General features: G+C 31.8%; 1 protein-coding gene and 1 long non-coding RNA gene across 4 annotated transcripts in view; one reads left to right on the top strand and one right to left on the bottom strand.

Annotated features, from left to right (window-relative positions):
- The window catches only part of LOC123272700 (GTPase-activating protein and VPS9 domain-containing protein 1), a 78,890-nt gene extending 62,617 nt beyond the window's left edge, over positions 1-16,273 (top strand). For 2 of the 3 annotated variants that reach the window (XM_044739672.1, XM_044739673.1), the window contains 3 exons: positions 15,056-15,312; positions 15,381-15,978; positions 16,040-16,273. In XM_044739672.1, coding sequence (XP_044595607.1) covers positions 15,056-15,312; positions 15,381-15,978; positions 16,040-16,174 — 990 coding nt within the window. In that variant the 3' untranslated portion in view covers positions 16,175-16,273. Of the gene's footprint in view, positions 1-15,055; positions 15,313-15,380; positions 15,979-16,039 lie in introns of those variants that run through there. The other variant, XM_044739674.1, reaches the window with a different exon arrangement.
- A 924-nt stretch (positions 16,274-17,197) lies between these two features.
- Positions 17,198-17,509, bottom strand: LOC123272737. Its single transcript, XR_006511145.1, has 2 exons — positions 17,293-17,509; positions 17,198-17,259 (listed from the first exon to the last, which is right to left on the bottom strand). It is a non-coding gene; the product is annotated as an uncharacterized LOC123272737 (long non-coding RNA).
- Between the last annotated feature and the right edge of the window lie 1,907 nt (positions 17,510-19,416).

Raw genomic sequence — 19,416 nt, forward strand, 5'->3', positions numbered from 1 at the left:
AGCAGAGCAGAAGACTACTACTATCATCTGTAGTCACATCAGTGCTCACTTACGGATTATCTATCTGGGCGGACGCACTAGAAAAGCAAGAATCATGGAGAAAGGCTGGACCAGTCTACCGTCTGAGTGCCTTAAGAGTAGCAAGTGCCTTCCGCACAATATCTATGGAAGCAGTGTGTGTCATCTCCGGAACTTTGCCTCTCAGAGTCTTAGCTGAGGAAAGACGGATCCTTTACCAACGAAAGAACTCGACCACACTAAGCGCTGAGGAGCTTGGAACAGAAGAGCGGCAGAGAAGCATAAGTAGATGGCAACTACAGTGGGATGCCACAGTGAAGGGTAAGTGGACGCATCGTCTCATACCAAGGATCAACGTTTGGCTAAACCGGAGTCACGGTGAGGTCAACTATTATCTTACACAGATGTTATCAGGACACGGCTGTTTCCGGGCGTATCTCCACCGCTTCAAGCATGATGATTCCCCGGAGTGCCCGTCCTGCTCAGGAGTCAATGAAGGTGCAGAGCGCGTTTTCTTTGAGTGCCCACGTTTTTACCCACAGCGAGATGAGCTGGAGAATATCCTGAAGAGGAAAATCCAACCAGAGACAATAGTAGCAGCAATGCTGTCATCAGAAGCTGCCTGGAACGCCACAAGCACTTTTGCTACAAAAGTGCTTACCGAGTTGCGATCCATTGAGAGGAAAAGAGCGAAAGACAGAATCTAGAAGGAAGAAATAACATCTTAGCCACCAGAAGGAAGAGCGGCAGCTAATTCCTCCCCCCGCGAAGAAATGCCTTACGGTGGTACCATGGGGGATCAGAAGATAGAAGAGAAAGGGGTTTTAGGGTTTAGTGGGTAGGGGCGTCAGCGTCGAGTTTTAGTATGACGCTGCGTCGAGTCGCCACATATCCAGGCCAAACAGCTACGCCTGGAATCCGTAAAAAGGATTCCCCCCCCTAAAGAGGAAAAAAAAAAAAAAAACACACACACACACACACACACACACATACAGCCGCACGGATACCATCGCGGGAATAGTCAGGGAAGCTTCCTAGGACCTCAAAACGTCGAGATCTGATGAAAACTCGATTTTCGAAAATCGGGGTAAAAACAATAACTTCCCGATTTTTGAAAATTTTCAATTTTCTTAGCGGGAAGTTAAAAATTAGAAAAACGGTTGACCCTGAAGACCATCCCTGCAACTTCCCGACAATCCTATACCTAAACGCTTGAAATTGCACTTATGACGTTTTTGAGCTCTTCGAGCTCATAAATACAATTTGTGTATTATTTTGAGCTCTCCGAGCTCAAAAAAATAGCTTTTATATGCTTTTAATCTCTTCGAGCTCAAAAGTTTGATAAAACACAATTTTTTGAAAGTTCAAATCGCAATAACTTTTGAATGAATGAAAAAATTTCGCCGTAATTCCAAAAAAACACTTTTTTCGGTTTTCTTTCGTCAACGATAACTCACAAATAAATCAACCGATTTTGACCGGACTGGCGGCGATCGACGTGGTTTTCTGATGCTAAGAGCTGATTAGTTTCTGAAATTGATCAGTAAAGCCGTTTAAAAGTTATTCCAAAAAAACAACATTTGAAAAAATTTTTTTTTGTAGTTTTTTTGCGATTTTTCAAAATCTACCGGTCCGAATCGTTCCTAAGTATATTCAAAATCTAAGTTCAGTCAAGCCCTTTCGAATGGCACCAACCACGATCAAATCGGTCAAGCCGTTCAAAAGTTATGAGAGGTTTACATACATCCACACACACACACACACACACACACACACACACACACACACACACACACACGCACGCACGCACACATACATAAAGACATACGGACATCACCGCGGAAACATTCGGGGAGGCTTCCTAGAACGTCAACATCCGTTGAAAACTCGATTTTCGAAAAACGGGGTAAAATCAGTAACTTCCCGATTTTTGAAAATTTTCAATTTTCTTAGCGGGAAGTTAAAAATTCTAAAGCATTAGTCATTACCTTTATATGGAAATAACATTTACTAAAATAGCTTAAATTTTAGGCCGTCAGACCACCGGGTTTGGGTCCCCTTAACAAAAAACATAAACAAAATAAAAAATCTTAGTTTTTCGTAATAACTCAATAACTATAGGTGAAACTAAAGAAACGGGAAATAAAGATTCTCATAGAGGAGGAAATTTCTGAAAAAAAGTCTCGACATCTGGAACTCTAGCTTCAAAATCAATAATTTTTATTTAATGTTGAAAATAGGGTTCCGCGCAACTGCTGTTGTATTTTAGCATCGGCGTGGCCGTGTGACAAAAGTGACGTTTTAATCATCCTAAATGATTGGAATTAAAAATTTAGTATAATTAGCCCAATTATTTAATTTTATCCGTGTATGATTAAAAATTTTCAATCGTAACGTAATCATTTTGAATCATTGAAGCAACAAAAATTTCAAAAATATTTCATTATTAGAAATGGTTTGTTATGATTGCAAATTTTTAATCCTAACTTAATCCTTTTTAATCATTATAGATAACCGAAATTTAACCCTTATATCATAATTTAAAACGATTGCACATGATTAATAATTCGAAATCCTCATTGAATCATTTCAAATCATAACAGGTGACAGAAATTCACGAAGTATTTCATGATCAGAAATGATTCAACATGATTAAAAATTTTTAATCCTAACGGAATTATTTTGAATCATTTCATAGACAACAATTTCAAAAGTTTTTTATGATTAAAAACCATTCGACATGATTAAAAATTTTCAATCATAACTTAATCATTTTTAATTATTATAGAAGTCAGAAATTCAACGATTATTTTATGGTTAGAAATGATTCCATATGATTAAGAATTTTTAATTCTAACTGAATCATTCCATAGACAAAAATTTCAAAAGTTTTTTATGATTAGAAACGATTCGACATGATTAAAAATTTTCAATCTTGACTTAATCATTTTTAATCATTACAGATATCAAAAATTCAACGATTATTTTATGATTTGAAATGATTAAAAATTTTCAATCATAACTTAATCATTTTCAATCATTATAGAAGTCAGAAATTCAACGATTATTTTATGATTAGAAATGATTCCATATGATTAAAAATTTTTAATCCTAACTGAATCATTCTAAATAATAAGAGGTGACAGAAATTCACGGAGTATTTTATGATTAAAAATGATTTGACATGATTAAAAAATTTTAATTATTATTAATCATTTTATATTCTGTCAATTTCTCAGTATTTGAAAAGATTTATAATGATTAATTGTGAAATTTCTAAAATGATTTACATGATTCGGTATGATTAAAAATGATTAAAAAATTAATCATTTCAAATCATTTTGTTTTATCAGGGAGCAATTTCTTTATAGTCAAGCTTATTTACTTAGGCCAGTTTTTCAACCCCGGATTTAAGTATTTTATCATTGTGAATATATCTATATATCTATATTATACAGGGTATCCCAGAAGTAACGGACTCCATTGTAGCATCTGATAAACAAAATAATTCTGAGACGAAAAGTCCTTAGCTATTTTTCAATCAGACGCATAGATAATTAATTATTATTTAAAATAACGTCTTTTTATGCGTTGGAGAGAGAGCACTCGTGTCCAGTCAAGTGCGTTCAAAACAAAGACGCTTGCACGTGTGAATGTGTAAGTAAATATGTGTGACTACGTTAGCTATAGAAGCTAGTTAGTCATACAGTTAGTTGTGTCTTTGTTTGGCACGTACTTTACTGGACACTGGCGCTCTTTCTCTAACAAATAAAGAGACGTTATTTTTAATTAATAATTGATTATCTATGAGGTTAATTAAAAAATGGCTAAGGATTTTTCGTCTCAGAATTATTTTTTTCATGAGATGCTACAATGGCGTCCGTTACTTCTGGGACACCCTGTATATAGATATATTCACAATGATAAAATCCTTAAACCCGGGGTTGAAAAACTGGCCCTTAAATATGTGATGACTCCTGAGATAAGGCAGTTTTACGCACGAACTCTACCTGTTTATTTATCATTTTTTTTTTTTTTTTCAATGATTGAATTTAAAAATAAAAGAATCAATTTACGAAGGACTTTTATTTACGTACTCCTGCAAAGTTTCATGATTTTTCATTCGGTCAAAAAGCGTCCCAGCATCATGTTCAAAATTTAAATATTCACCTGTCCTACCTGTCCTACATGTTCTTAAATAAAAAAAATTAAATTCAGTATACATCCGGAAGTACTAGCTTGCTCTTGATTCAGATTCTGTAATGAAATTCAAGTTCAATTTTAAAAAATCACTGCTCATAGGAAAAAATATCCAAATTGTAATGAGAAAAATTATTCATAATTCACAGTTAATACTTCACCAAAAGACATGTGTTAATTATATTAGAAACAGTCTAGTTTGATAAATTTTGAAGAAATACATGCAGTTACCAAAAAAGTTTTCGAAAAGTTGCTTTGAAACTATCTTCGTTAAAATTTTTTTTTGTGCGAGTACTTAAAGCTCAATAACTTTTTATTCGTTAATATTATGAAGAAACTACATCAGTACTTTTTTGTAGAGAATTAAATTTTCTACAAGAATAATTGATAAAAATTCAGAAAAAAATTTTTTTCGTAGTTTTACCGGATAAAAACGTAAAATAAATTTTTTTACGCGTTATTTAAATAGGAAAATAGAAATTCATGGAGCTTTGTGGGGGATTGAGATATCAAGCTGCGCTTTGAAGGGAATTTTTTTTATACCTTAGAGAAGCTTTTAAGATGATAGGCAAAAAATTTTTTGTTTTTTGGACCACTCATATATATATATATATAGCATATAATATATATATATATATATATATATATATATATATATATATTAGGGTGTGTCAATTTTAGGCGACTTTTTTTTTTCAACGAAAAAACAGGCTGAAAACTTGCATGAAGGTGAGAACAGAAGCCCGTTCAAAGCGGAGCTCTTAATATTAATATTTAGAGGTGTCTGTCCCTAATTTTTCATTTCCCATTTAAATAACATAGGAAAAAAAATTCTTTTTTTTGTTTATTTTTCTAGCTCGGCATATGCACCTCATATATATAAGTCAATAGCATATTATTGTAGAGAATTCAACGCTTTACAAAAAAGGTCTCTTACACTTTTATCATAAAGACAGCCGTTCTAAAGTTATTCAGACGTAAACTTCTAAATGTATAAAATTTTGATTATTCAAGTATCAAACTGATACAAATTAATTTATTACTGTCTTAAAAGTTATTTTTATATGTAGAATTGGTTCTGATGCGCTAACATTTTCATAAAGCTTAAAAAAAAATTACTCATGTATCAAATTTTTTTCTTCTTTATTTCATTTACTGTAAGAAAATTATTATTATGATTATTATTAATGATATACATTATTGCCTCCTAAAAAGCAAGCCACGCAATGTGTCTGTAATAGCTGCTCTAAAATTATACGAGAAAATAGCTCTAGTGTACAGTGCTCAACATGTAGCAATTGGACCCATGCAAATTGCCCCGGTCTCTCCTCCGAGGATTTCAAAAAAATTGCTAGTGATATCAAGAAAAACAAAACCGCATGGAAGTGTGACCGCTGTAAATCTGAGGTTAGTGTCGTGCTCGAAAAAGACTTATCAGGTACGGACTCCGATTATGAGGACAGTGACAACGATAGCGGTAATACAAATGATATTAAACAAATGCTAGAACAATATTTTAAGGATTTTAATGAGTTTAAAAAATCCCAAGCCAAATTAGATGCTAAATTTGACAATTTCAAGGCCTCAGTCGAGGACAACCTAACTGGAATCAGAGCCGAGGTAAGCAAGTTGTCCAAGCAAAATGTGTCACTAACAAAAAAATGTGCACAATTTGATAGTAGAATAAATACTGTAGAAGATAAGCTAAACTCGTTTGCCGTAACCGCAGACTCCCCAGAAGAGGTTATTGCAGAGATGAACGAGCGTAAAAGACGTGAATCTAACGTAATAGCTTTGAATATCGCTGAATCAAAAAAAAAAAGATGGAAAAGATCGCCTAGAAGATGATAAGAACCAAATTGCAACAGTATTACCCCCGGAGCTGGTGGATGAAATCCCCAAATTCAAGTTTCGTCGGTTAGGTCGACCAACTGTAGACCGCATTCGACCTCTGCTAATTAATACTGGCTCAGCTGTTACTGCTAAGCACATTCTGAAGTCAAAAACTTCAACAACAGGTAATACTAACATCTCGTTTAAATCTGACCTAACTCCATCGCAACAGTCGTACCTTAATAAACTCCGCACCGAACTCGATGAGTTCACTAAAAATGGCAACACAACGAAGACAATTAAATATGTTAATGGTACTCCAAGAATCGTGAACAAAAATTTTCGCACGCTCTCAGAAAAGGGTAAATTTAAAGCACCTGCAACTCTACTATCAGAACGTGAGAGGTCTAAGAACAAAGCTGAGCAGCTTCCAGGCTGCCACAGCAACTAGTCTGTTTGATATTATCTGTGTCACTGAGTCCTGGCTGCATAGCTCCATACTTGATGGGGAACTAGTTGACCAAGTTTACTCTGTTTTCAGAAAAGACAGGGACCCTGCTGTGAGTGAACGTGGTGGCGGTGTTTTTATCGCAACCAAGCGCTCCATTCAGGCAGAGCCTATCTCAACAGAAGATACCAAGCTGGAACAAATTTTTATCAAAGTCCCAGGCCTTCACAGTAACACTATCATTGGATGTGTCTACTTTCCACCACACTCTACTCTCGACAATTACCAGACGCATCTCGATACACTTCTTGACATTAAAGGCAAGCATATAGATGCAAAACTTATGATATTAGGTGATTACAATTTGCCGACCAGTACTCCACGTGCTGATTGTGAAAAGCTGGTATCCGAAGGTTTCGCTCTTCTTGAATGCCGGCAGTTTAACAACACCGCAAATGCCAACTTTAACCTGCTGGACCTCTGTTTTAGCGACCTTGAATTGTCTCTGGATAAAACACTTGCATTGACTACTGAGGATAAATATCATCCAGCTCTTGACATCAACGTTGATTTCGCACCAAGCCTCAAATCAGATAATTTCCCATACCTAGCATTCAAAGGAGCTGATTATGTCAACCTCAACACCTTTTTTCTTCGAACAAATTGGTCGGACCTTTATAAAATAGACCTAATAGATGACAAACTCACGTGGTTCTACAACAAAATGCAAGAAGGTATTGATCAATTTGTCCCAGTGCACAAGTGCAAGAAAGATAATTTCCCTTGCTGGTTCTCCAATGAACTAAAAGAAAAAATACGACTGAAAAAGGCAGCTCATGCTAGGTACAAGAAATGGAAAAGCCAAATCAATTACAGGAATTTCAGCCTCCTGAGATCTGACTGTAAGAAATTGAGCTTAAGGTGCTATAAAAGCTATGTCAACCGTGTAGAATCTATGGTCCAGTCTGATCCAAATTGCTTCTGGAAATTCATTAAAAATAAAAGACGCAACAATTCAGACATTCCGTCGAATGTGTTCTGGGATGACCTATCAGCTGACACTGGTGCAGATATAACCAATCTATTTGCATCCTATTTCGAAAGTGTTTACATCCCTGCTACAAGTGATAATGAATATTCTGAAATCGACCTCGACGAGCAGAAGGCCGACCTGAATGACTTTGAGGCCACCTTCGATAACGTATACAAGCAACTGATGAGCCTGAACCCTAAGAAAGGAGCTGGACCGGATGGGATTCCTAATATCTTCCTCAGGAACTGTGCTACCGGACTCTGTGAGCCCATAACTCACATCTTCGACAAATCATTACAGCTTGGGACATTCCCAACAGACTGGAAAGTCTCATTCGTCAGCCCAATACACAAGGATGGCCCTAGATCATCTGTCTCCAACTACAGACCCGTATGTATTCAATCAGCACTAGCTAAGCTAATGGAGAAGGTAGTCTTACCTCAACTGACTTCCTCCTTTAAACACATTATCTCTACCAAGCAACATGGATTTGTAGGCGGTAGATCGACGACAACCAACCTGTACACCTACGTCAACTACATACTTAATGCTATGAACAACGGTTACAAGACTCATGCCATCTACACCGACTTTAGCAAAGCTTTTGACAGGGTAGATCATGAGATTTTATTAAGGAAGATGGAAAACTACGGTATACATGGACATGCACTCAGCTGGCTCCGGTCTTACCTAACAGGCAGACGTCTGCAAGTCAGGGTTAATGGTAACTTATCTGACGAATACATGGTCACTTCAGGTGTTCCTCAGGGGTCGCACTTGGGCCCTATACTCTTCAATATTTTCGTCAACGACATTGGGAAAGAGTTTGTTTCTGAGTTTATACTGTATGCAGATGACCTAAAAATCTACAGAACTATAGTGAGCGAATTAGACTGCGAGATCCTACAGCATGACATCAACACGCTAGCTACATGGTGCACAAACAACAAACTTGACTTGAATGTCAAAAAATGTGCAGTGATAGCCTTCACACGTGCTCATACCCAGGTGCCCACCAGCTATCTCCTGAATGGCGTCGAGATCGAACATGTAGACTGCATCAAAGACCTTGGTGTCTTAATTGACAACAAGCTTATGTTCACCAAACATGTAGACAAAATCACACTCCAAGCCCTCAAAATCCTAGGCCTTGTCACAAGAACATGTAGAGACTTCAACTACCCGCATACTACGGTTAACCTATACCTTACTCTAGTTCTGCCAATTTGGAATACTGTTCGGTCATCTGGTCACCTTACACTGATATCTTAACCAAGCAGCTTGAGAGAATTCAAGACAAGCTATGTAAATATCTCTCAAATACATGCTGGTCGCGAGCTAATGCCTCCACTTTAGATGATCTTCGCAAGCACTTCAAATTAAAAAATTTTACTAATCGTCGTCAGGTCGCCGACATGGCTTTTTTTTGTACAAGGTGGTCAATGGAATCATTGACGCCCCGGACATCTGCAGCAGCTTCGAATTTGCGCCTGCCAATATAATATTGAGGCGCAAAAGGTTACTGAAAACTACTAAGTCTTCAAAAAACTATGTGGTGAATGGACCTCATGACAGAATAGCAAACCTGGTGAATAAATTAAATGGTGAAGTGGAATTCTACGGTGGTACCTTCAGTGATTTTATGTCAAACATTAAAAAACAGTTACTTATGTACACATAAACTACACAAAATTTTCTTTTTCTCGTTCTCTGCTTCAACTTAAATCATAATTTAATTTTATTTAATTTATGTTAGTTAATTTTAAATAATCTTTTTTTTTATGTATATTGCCGATAGGCGTATGTTGATTAATAAATAAATAAATTATTATTAATGATTATTCGTTAATTTATTCAAGAATTATTGCACTTCGAAAGTTCAAAAAATAGTGTTCTATGAAACTTTTATCAGACTTTTGACTTGAAGAGCTCAAAAACCTCATAAGTGCAATTTTAAGCGCTTAGATATGGAATTAGCGGAAGTTGCAGGGATGGCCTTTAGGGTCAACTGTTTTTCAGATTTTTTTGTGATAAATGAGCGTTATGAGACGTGCACTTTTCTGATTTTCCAAACTTATCTTTTCTCTCCGTGTAGAGTAATAAATTGTTAATTCCGTGAAACTTTTCAAAAATTTAATTCATTCAACTCGGATCATGATTTTCTTACAGTAAATGAAATAAAGAAGAAAAAAATTTGATACATGAGTAATTTTTTTTTAGCTTTATGAAAATATTAGCGCATCAGAACCAATTATCCATATAAAAAATAATTTTAAGACAGTAATAAATTAATTTGTATCAGTTTAATACTTGAATAATCAAAATTTTATACATTTAGAAGTTTACGTCTGAATAACTTTAGAACGGCTGTCTTTATGATAAAAGTGTAAGAGACCTTTTTTGTAGAGCGTTGAATTCTCTACAAGAATATGCTATGGACTTATATATATGAGGTGCGTATGCCGAGCTAGAAAAATAAACAAAAAAAAGAATTTTTTTTCCTATGTTATTTAAATGGGAAATGAAAAATTAGGGACAGACACCTCTAAATATTAATATTAAGAGCTCCGCTTTGAACAGGCTTCTGTTCTCACCTTTATGCAAGTTTTCAGCCTGTTTTTTCGTTGAAAAAAAAAGTCGCCTAAAATTGACACACCCTAATATATATATATATATATATATATATATATATATATATTAGGGTGTTTCAAAAAAAAAAAATTTTTTTTAATGGTGTTGAAAAGTTGAAAGTACATTTAAAAACAAAAATTTTGGTGCCTATTAGAGCCCTTAATATTAATATTAAGGTTTGCCTCAATTCATTTATAATTTTTCTATTTAAATAACACGAGAAAACTTTTTTTTTTATTTTTGAATTTTAATTACTTCGAAATGGCTTGTTTACGCAATATCCCAGAAAAATGTCTTATAGAAAAATTCACGCTCTACAAAAAACGTCTGAGGGTCAAAGTTCCTCATATCAACCGTTTCAAAGATATTTGCAATAAAAAATAACACCAATCAAAAATTTCAAATATTTTCCAATAAAATTGCAAAAAAAAATCATACTTTATAATGATATTGTTTTTTTTTTTGTAAAATCAATTAAATTCTGTTAATTTGAGATTTTAATTTTTTTTTGCTTATTTACTTCATACATAACTCACAAAAAGGACAAATACATAAATATAAAGGTTAAAATTATCAAACAAATGATTTTTGGGTCTCTTTTATAACAAATTTATTTTATTTTCTACCAAATACTAATAAATTCTATTAAAAAACCAATTCTTTATAACAAAAAACAATATTTAACAACAATTCATAAAATTTTTTCTAACTTGAAAATATTACAGTTTTATAAAATTATTTTTATTGCAATGAGGATATCGTTTTCTGTGTTCTGTAACTACTTGCAATAAATACTGAAGCTGTTCTTCATTTTTCGTTAAGCATCGATTATACTGTTCTGTCAATGCCACGCCGCGTTCTGCTACATCATTTACAACTTGAAGTTTCTCAAAATACTCCAAGTTTCTTTTGTAATTTAGATTCTGAGGCCACAAAGTTACATCCTCATCAATGAAATCATACAACAAATCAAACGATTTAAACAGATTTATCGATCTCATAGATACAAATTGACTAAGATCTTTATTTAATAATGACTCTAAATTTTTCTTATCGATTATAAAACGACTCGTTGTAGTTTCATTGGTTTCACAGTTTTTTAAAGCATGAACTATTCTTCTTTTTGTTTCAACTGAAACAGTTTCGTCAAAGAGAGATAAAACAGACAACTCGTTATTTAAATACCACCAGTGATCGGCTAATTTTTCTGAGCATGCCCGTGAAATAGTATTATTAAATTTTTTATATGAAATTAATTCTTTAATTAAAGTTAAATCATTATTAGGTGCTGCTATAGCGCACGGCGCAGTATACCAAGCTTTTAAATTGAATATTATGATAAATAAACTAAGTTCTCGTAATCCAGCTATTTCTGATTTAGTAAGATGAAATTCATTTCTAAATAAAAAAATATATAAACTATATATTGCTTTAGCCATCCACCTTTCATGATGGACGGCTCCAGGACGCTTAAATGTAATATTTGTGGTAGTAGCACTCAAAAATATCGATGATAATTGCAGGATTTCACGGTAATCGTCACGACAATGATCCATCTACAAAAAAAGTTCAAAGTCAAAATAAAATTAATTACATTGCAACCTCAAAGTAAAGAACATTAATTATTATCAACTGATGTGAAGTAAAAGTTAAAAAATATTTTACAAATGCAATTGTAATCGTTAATGATGATTAAGAGTGTAATAATCATGTGAAATTGATTTCCAATATTTTTATTTACAACGGGGTTAATTATTAAGTGTAAAATAGATGATTATACGGAACTTGATAAATTTTCATGTTTCACTTTAACATCAGTTGATAATTCTTTAGCGCTGAGTTAAAAAATTTTACTTCTATTTGATTATTAACGAATTTTAAAATTTCATCTTTGATTGGTGTTATAACTTCCAAAATTTCTTGGTCATAAATACCAGCCGTAAAGTTTGATTGATCAATTTCATCCCACTTCTTTTTAAATCTCTGATAAATTGGAACGTTTGGGCCAGATGAAGCAGGCCAGTATATTTCAAATGCACTTCGAAGAACAATTTCAAAAATATGGTGTCGACATGGCAAGTATAACAGTTGTCGATTCAGAGCCTTTTCTACTAATACACACGCACCATTTCTGATTCCTGTAAAAATAAAATAAGAATTTAGCATTTAACATTACTATAACTAAACGCTTTATATATTAATAATTAATAAAAAATAATCTTTTTTCTTTATCCAGTAAATTTAGCATATCAGCATGAGCTATATCAAATAGTTTATTTAATTCGTCCCGAAAAAGGGATTCATTTTTTTTTTGAGATTTTGACTTTTTTCTCTTACAGTTTTTTTGTAAATTCCTCCATCGATTGTGATTTGAGGTTAGTTTTAAAAAAGCAGATCTTTTCTCTCTTGTCGGGATTTGTGCCACACACCAAATTTCGAAAACTTTGTCGACAGTGGTTGATATGCTTTTTTTCACTGAAAAATTTTTCGTTTTGAGATAATAAAATAAAAGTGACATAACCTCTTTCAATGAAGGTAATTTTTTTCCACCAAATTCACTTAATACATCACCAATCAAGTACACTGTTTTCACCATTGTGATCATAAAATTTATAACTTATATATTTTAATTATAAGCAAATTAAATTAATAATATAACGAATTTAAATAACAATCAGTATCAATAAAGAAAGACAATGACGAGAAGATAGAACAAAGCATTGAAAGCAGAGCAACAAAGAGAAATTGGTACTGAACGACCAAGCTTACCAACACAGAGCTTACTAACTACATTACTCAAATCAAACGAATATAATACTTTTATCGACGGAGCTGAATAAAGCTCATTCAATATTTTTTAAATGAAAAAAATTAATCAAATTTTATAGTTGATTGAATTGATTTAATGTATTTATAATTTTTTTAACATTTTTAATAAAATACAATGATGAGTGTTTGTTTAGTTAGTGTGATCAGGAACTTTACATTTTCATCTTACAAAAATTTATAAACTTTATGAAATATAAAATTAATTTGTTATAAAAGAGGCCCAAAAATCATTTATTTGATATTTGTAACCTTTAGATTTACGTATTTGTACTTTTTGTGAGTTACGTATGGAGTAAATAAGCAAAAAAAAAAAAAAAAAAATCTCAGATTAACAGAATTTAATTGATTTTACAAAAAAAAAAAAACAATATTGATGGAAGGCTAGGGTTTTGATCAATAAATAATACGCAAGTATTTATATTTAAAGAACACTTATTTATTAATAATTAGAGATAAAAGGTAAGCGAGGTGCTTCGTACAAAAGTAATCTCCAGAATGATCCAGCGTGCCCCGAACAAGTAGTCGGGGGCTCTCGGTAAGACGCTGAGCGCGCTCAAGGGCGGCTAATCAGGGAACTAATCATAGGCGCTATTTCTAACAAATATCAATATAAAGTATGATTTTTTTTTTGCAATTTTATTGGAAAATATTTGAAATTTTTGATTGGTGTTATTTTTGATTGCAAATATCTTTGAAACGGTTGATCTGAGGAACTTTGACCCTCATACGTTTTTTGTAGAGCGTGAAATTTTCTATAAGCCCTTTCTCTGGGATATTGCGTAAACAAGCCATTCCGAAAAAATTAAAATTAAAAAGTAAAAAAAAAAATTTTCTCGTGTTATTTAAATAGAAAAATAACAAATGAATTGAGGCAAACATTAATATTAATATTAAGGGCTCTAATAGGCGCCAAAATTTTTGTTTTTAAATGTACTTTCAACTTTTCAACACCATTAAAAAAAAAAAAAATTTTTTTTTTTTTTTGAAACACCCTAATATATGTATATATATATATATATATATATATATATATATATATATATATATATATATATATAACTGACAAATATACATGCATGATCAATGATCATGCATAAAATTAACCTCTGATCGTACATGTTCATGCATGATGATTTTTTCCTGGGCAGTCACAATATTATTTATGAGGACTCTGATTCGTTTCAATCTCAATCGTTAAGTGCATAAATGTTATTTTATAAGGGAATGGACTTATCGGCATCAACAAGTGATTTAAAAATTATCAAAAAATAAAAAAAAAACTTATAGAACCGTCTGCAGCAATTCAAGTTCTATATGTTGATTAAATTTGATCTAACTTAGTCTGATTTGAGAGAAGTAGATTCAAAATATATCTAAACATTTTTTCCGGGTAGCTATTGGTTTGTTTATTTAGCGATGTAAAATTATTACTTACCCTAAAAACATCTCATCCTTTAATCCCTTATTAAACATAATGATTAAAAATGATTTCAAATGTAAAAAGCCTATATGAATTATGATTTAACAGGATTGAAAATGATTATCCCTGAGCTTTGGTTAGCGATTCTGTACATAAATATAAGGTCTTCAAATTTGATAATACGGATATGAACACCAACAAAAACCCGATGAATTTCAATTTTGATATTAAAGAATTAATATTTATTTATTCATAATTGAAATAAAAAATATAATAATTAAGTTTTTTTTAGATTTTAAGTTCATCACTTTTTGAAAAGTGAAAAAATAATACGCATAATTAAAAAAAAAATTTTTATTTTCTTAGCGATAAATTGAAAACTCGATTTTCTTTAACTTTAAACCATCTTCAATTTATAACCCTGATTCAGAAAGATGGTTTAAAATGATTACCTTCATGTTAATTGTATATCTATGTCGTGTTCAAATCCGATACATTTAAATAATTTAAAATCATTTTAAATCATTTCAAATCATTTTAAATTATTTCAAATCAGATTTCTTAATCAGGGAGAATATCTATTAGATTAAATTTTTATTAGATTATGTTTCCATCATCAATCTTTTTTGTTTTTTTTTTATAGAAAAATGCTTGTGTTCAAAAAGAAAACGAATTAATAGCTTTTTTACAACTTCAGCTAGCTGAAGCAATTAATTTACAAGATCGTTCTTTGATTGCTCATCTTCATGAAACTTTACGCTGTGTAAGATTATTTAATGATGATGGCTGTAGGAAACTTTTTCAATCCCTTAAAGATGACTATGAAAAAAGATCACCTTATGTTGCTTATTTAATTCGATGTAGACAGGGTTTGTTATCAACTTTAGCTCATTTAGAACGGTATGTAAACACTAAATTTTCAAATATCAATTAAGTAAGAAATTGTTTGAAACATTTTTAATTATTAGACTAGGAGAACGAGTAAAATGCGATCGAGATGCTGTAAATAGCCATTTAGTTGCTGTATGTGTAAGGGTATTTTTGGAAAAACGTGAATTTCAAATTCTTCGTTTTTGTGATGAATTTCAAAAATTGAAGATGGCAGATGAAAAACAAGATCTTCTTGAAAATTTTCTAAGTAAAATTTATAATGAAATGGATAATGATTCGATTTGGCAAGTTGCAAGCGAGAGTCAACTGGATTTAGCGAAAATGGTAGTAGAAAGGACGGTGATGGCTCGAGTATATCATAATGCACTGTATCCCAATGGTGATGGAGATATATACAGAGATCAATTATTACATGACCATATAAAAAAACTATCAAAAATTATAACGCCAAACCATAAAGATTTACGAGTCCCCAAAATATATCATTATGAATGTCCTTGGCCATGGGCTCAAGCTGAATTGGCTATGATATCTGCATATAAAACTCCACGGGATAAATTACAATGTGTATTTCGTTGTACAACAACAATCATGAATTTATTATCAATGGCATCTGAAAGAGGGATTCCCGCAGCTGATGATTTGATTCCTGTATTGGTATATGTAATTATTAAGGTGGGTAAATGTTGTATTTAATAAATTAAGCGTTACTAAATTTTTAATTTATTATTTTTAGGCAAACCCACCTTCATTGCTATCAACTGTACAGTATGTAGACAGTTTTTATGGTCACAATCGTCTAGAAGGTGAAGATCAATATTGGTGGACTCAGTTTTGTTCAGCAATTGAATTCATAAAAACAATGGATTGAGAATTTGATTTAGTTGTGAAATTAGTGGGAAAATTTTTAAATAGTTATTTTATTTAAATATTCAACATTATCTGAAATAAAAATTTACTATGGTACTTATATAAATACTATTAACTGTTATATATAAGTTAATTCATTACTAAAATAAATATTTTTTTGACTATTTTTAATATATAAGTGTATATATATATATATATATATATATTAGAGTGTTTCAAAAAAACACACTATTTTTTTTTTTTTTCGAAGAACATTGAAAATTCTTCAGAGTATCCCTAATCAAAGACATTGTGAAAATCTCAGCCCTTAATATTAATGTATAGAGGTGGCTGTAATTAATTTTTTATTTCTATTTAAATAACATGGAAAAAATTTTTTTTTTACTTTTGAATTTTGCTAGTCAACAATGAAATATTTTATAGCTATGATCGATACATATTCTTGTAGGAAATTTAACGATCTACAAAAATTGTTTGAATGAAAATATGCGTACGTAGAACCATTTCGGAGTTATCAGGCCTCAAACATCGAACTGTTTAAAAAGTGATAATATTTATTTATAAATACGAAAAATCAACTTAAATTACTCTTGTGTAAAAAAAAAATTTGTCCTAAAATTGTCATAAGCTTAGAATCCTAAACGTGACACAATTTAGGACATATTATGACAAATTTATGACACCAATCCGAAATGAAATTTAGATTTTAGAAAAATATTGTGGGTATTGACCAGAAAAAAAATATTGTCAAAAATTACTTTTATGACAATTTTAGGATACTTTCCTAAAAATTTCAGGACACTATTATGAATTTTAGGACAGATTTATGACAATTTTATGATCTTTTATGAAAATTTTATAAAAATTTTAGGACCCTTTTATGTCAAATTCAGGACACTTTTATGACAATTTTAGGACGATTTCATGATAATTTTAGGATAATTTTTTGACAATTGTATGACAACTTCGACAATTTTAGGACATTTTTATGACAACTCTTCATGACAATTATAAAATTGACATGAAAGTGTCCTAAAATTGTCATAAAAGTGTCCTAAAATTGGCATAAAAGTATCCTAAAGTTGTCTTAAAAGTACCTTGAAGTTGTCATAAAAGTACCATAATTGTCATAAAATTGTCATAAACGTATCCTAAAACTGTCTTAAAAGTATCCTAAAATTTTCATAAAAGTATCTTAAAATTGATAAAACTGTTCTTAATTTGTCATAAAAGTATCCTAAAATGGTCATAAAAGTGTCCTGAAATTGTCATGAAATTTAAGGACAATTTTATGACAATTATGGTACTTTAATGACAATGTCAATGTACTTTTACGACAATTTTAGGATACTTTTATGCCAATTTTAGGACACTTTCATGTCAATTTTAAAATTGTCATAAAGAGTTATCATAAAAGTGTCTTAAAATTGTAAAAGTTGTCATACAATTGTCAAAAAATTATCCTAAAATTGTCATGAAATCGTCCTTAAATTGTCATAAATTTATACTAAAATTTTCATAAAAGTATCCTAAAATTCATAAAAGTGTCCTAAAAGTATCCTGAAATTGTCATAAAAGTATCCTAAAATTTTCTTCAAGTTGTCATAAAAGTATCCTAAAATTCATAAAAGTGTCCCAAAATTGTCATAAAAGTAATTTTCAACAATATTTTTTTTCTGAGTAGTATCCACAATATTTTTCTACAATCTAAATTTCATTTCGGATTGATGTCATAAATTTGTCATAAAATGTCCTAAATTGTGTCATGTTTAGGATCCTAAAATGACAATACGTATTGTCCTAAACTAAGCTTATGACAATTTTAGGACACATTTTTTTTTACACAAGAGTAATTTAAGTTGATTTTTCGTATTTATAAATAAATATTATCACTTTTTAAACAGTTCGATGTTTGAGGCCTGATAACTCCGAAATGGTTCTACGTACGCATATTTTCATTCAGACAATTTTTGTAGATCGTTAAATTTCCTACAAGAATATGTATCGATCATAGCTATAAAATATTTCGTTGTTGACTAGCAAAATTCAAAAGTAAAAAAAAAATTTTTTCCATGTTATTTAAATAGAAATAAAAAATTAATTACAGCCACCTCTATACATTAATTTAAGGGCTGAGATTTTTACAATGTCTTTGATTAGGGATACTCTGAAGAATTTTCAATGTTCTTCGAAAAAAAAAAAATAATGTGTTTTTTTAAAACACTCTAATATATATATAAGGTTTAATATATAAGGTCAAATAATTAACTGATGTTTACATAGTGTGATACGTTCATACTTGTTGAACAGTGGCTGCTGATCTTGACTATCTGTAAGTTAAAACTAATAAGTAACAAACTATCTAATAATTTTAAATTATTAGAAAATATTTAAGATGAGAATTATAATTTTGTAGCAAGATTAACGTGTACTAGCTCAAAAAGATAGGTTCAATACACCCAGGATGTAACAAACTTAAATCCCCGAAACATTGAAGTTGGTGCTGCTCCACGTAGGTGGTTTAAATTTCTGGAACCACTCTAGCGGTTTCATCAGTACAATATTTTATAGTAAATAATCTATGATCATTGGTGTTGTCAATGTGAATGTACCGCGGCAGTAGATGCAGAAGGTACCGTGATATTACCGTAAATCTACAGTTTCACTTTCAAATCACTTCCACTTGCACTTCACTTTCAAATCACCCGCTGAATACTAGCATATTACTCTGACTGCACCATTCCATCACGAAAAATTATTCGGTAATAATAAGTGTATTGCCAAAATTCCCCTGATAGCCAGAGTTTCAGACCAAGCAGATTGGTGTCAGATAGTTGCCACCAACTTGGCGACAACTTGCGGTCAACTTCCGAATTTGTAACTGTTGGCGTCAAGTTGGCTACAAGTTTCTGAGAAAAAGAAGACCAATCTACTGCCGCAGTATGTCGCCAAATTTCTTGAGAAGCTTGTCAACTTGGTGTGAAAAAGTTTCAGAAGCAATTTTTGCGGAGAACTTGGTGAAAAAGTTGACACCAACCGAGTTCATTTCCAAGATTTGCCGCCAACTTGGTGACAAGTTGCGGCAGTAGATAGACAGAAAGTTGCAGCCAACTTGGCTATCAGGATCATAGCTAAATTTGTCATTAAAGACAAATTTAGAAACTGGGGAAAGAAAGGATAAAGGGTATGACCCAGCTAGTAGGAAAAGGAACTGAGGCAGAAAAAGAGGACCGATGGATAGGG

The sequence above is a fragment of the Cotesia glomerata genome, linkage group LG10 (assembly GCF_020080835.1).
Source record: "Cotesia glomerata isolate CgM1 linkage group LG10, MPM_Cglom_v2.3, whole genome shotgun sequence".
In the NCBI taxonomy this organism is placed as follows: domain Eukaryota; kingdom Metazoa; phylum Arthropoda; class Insecta; order Hymenoptera; family Braconidae; genus Cotesia; species Cotesia glomerata.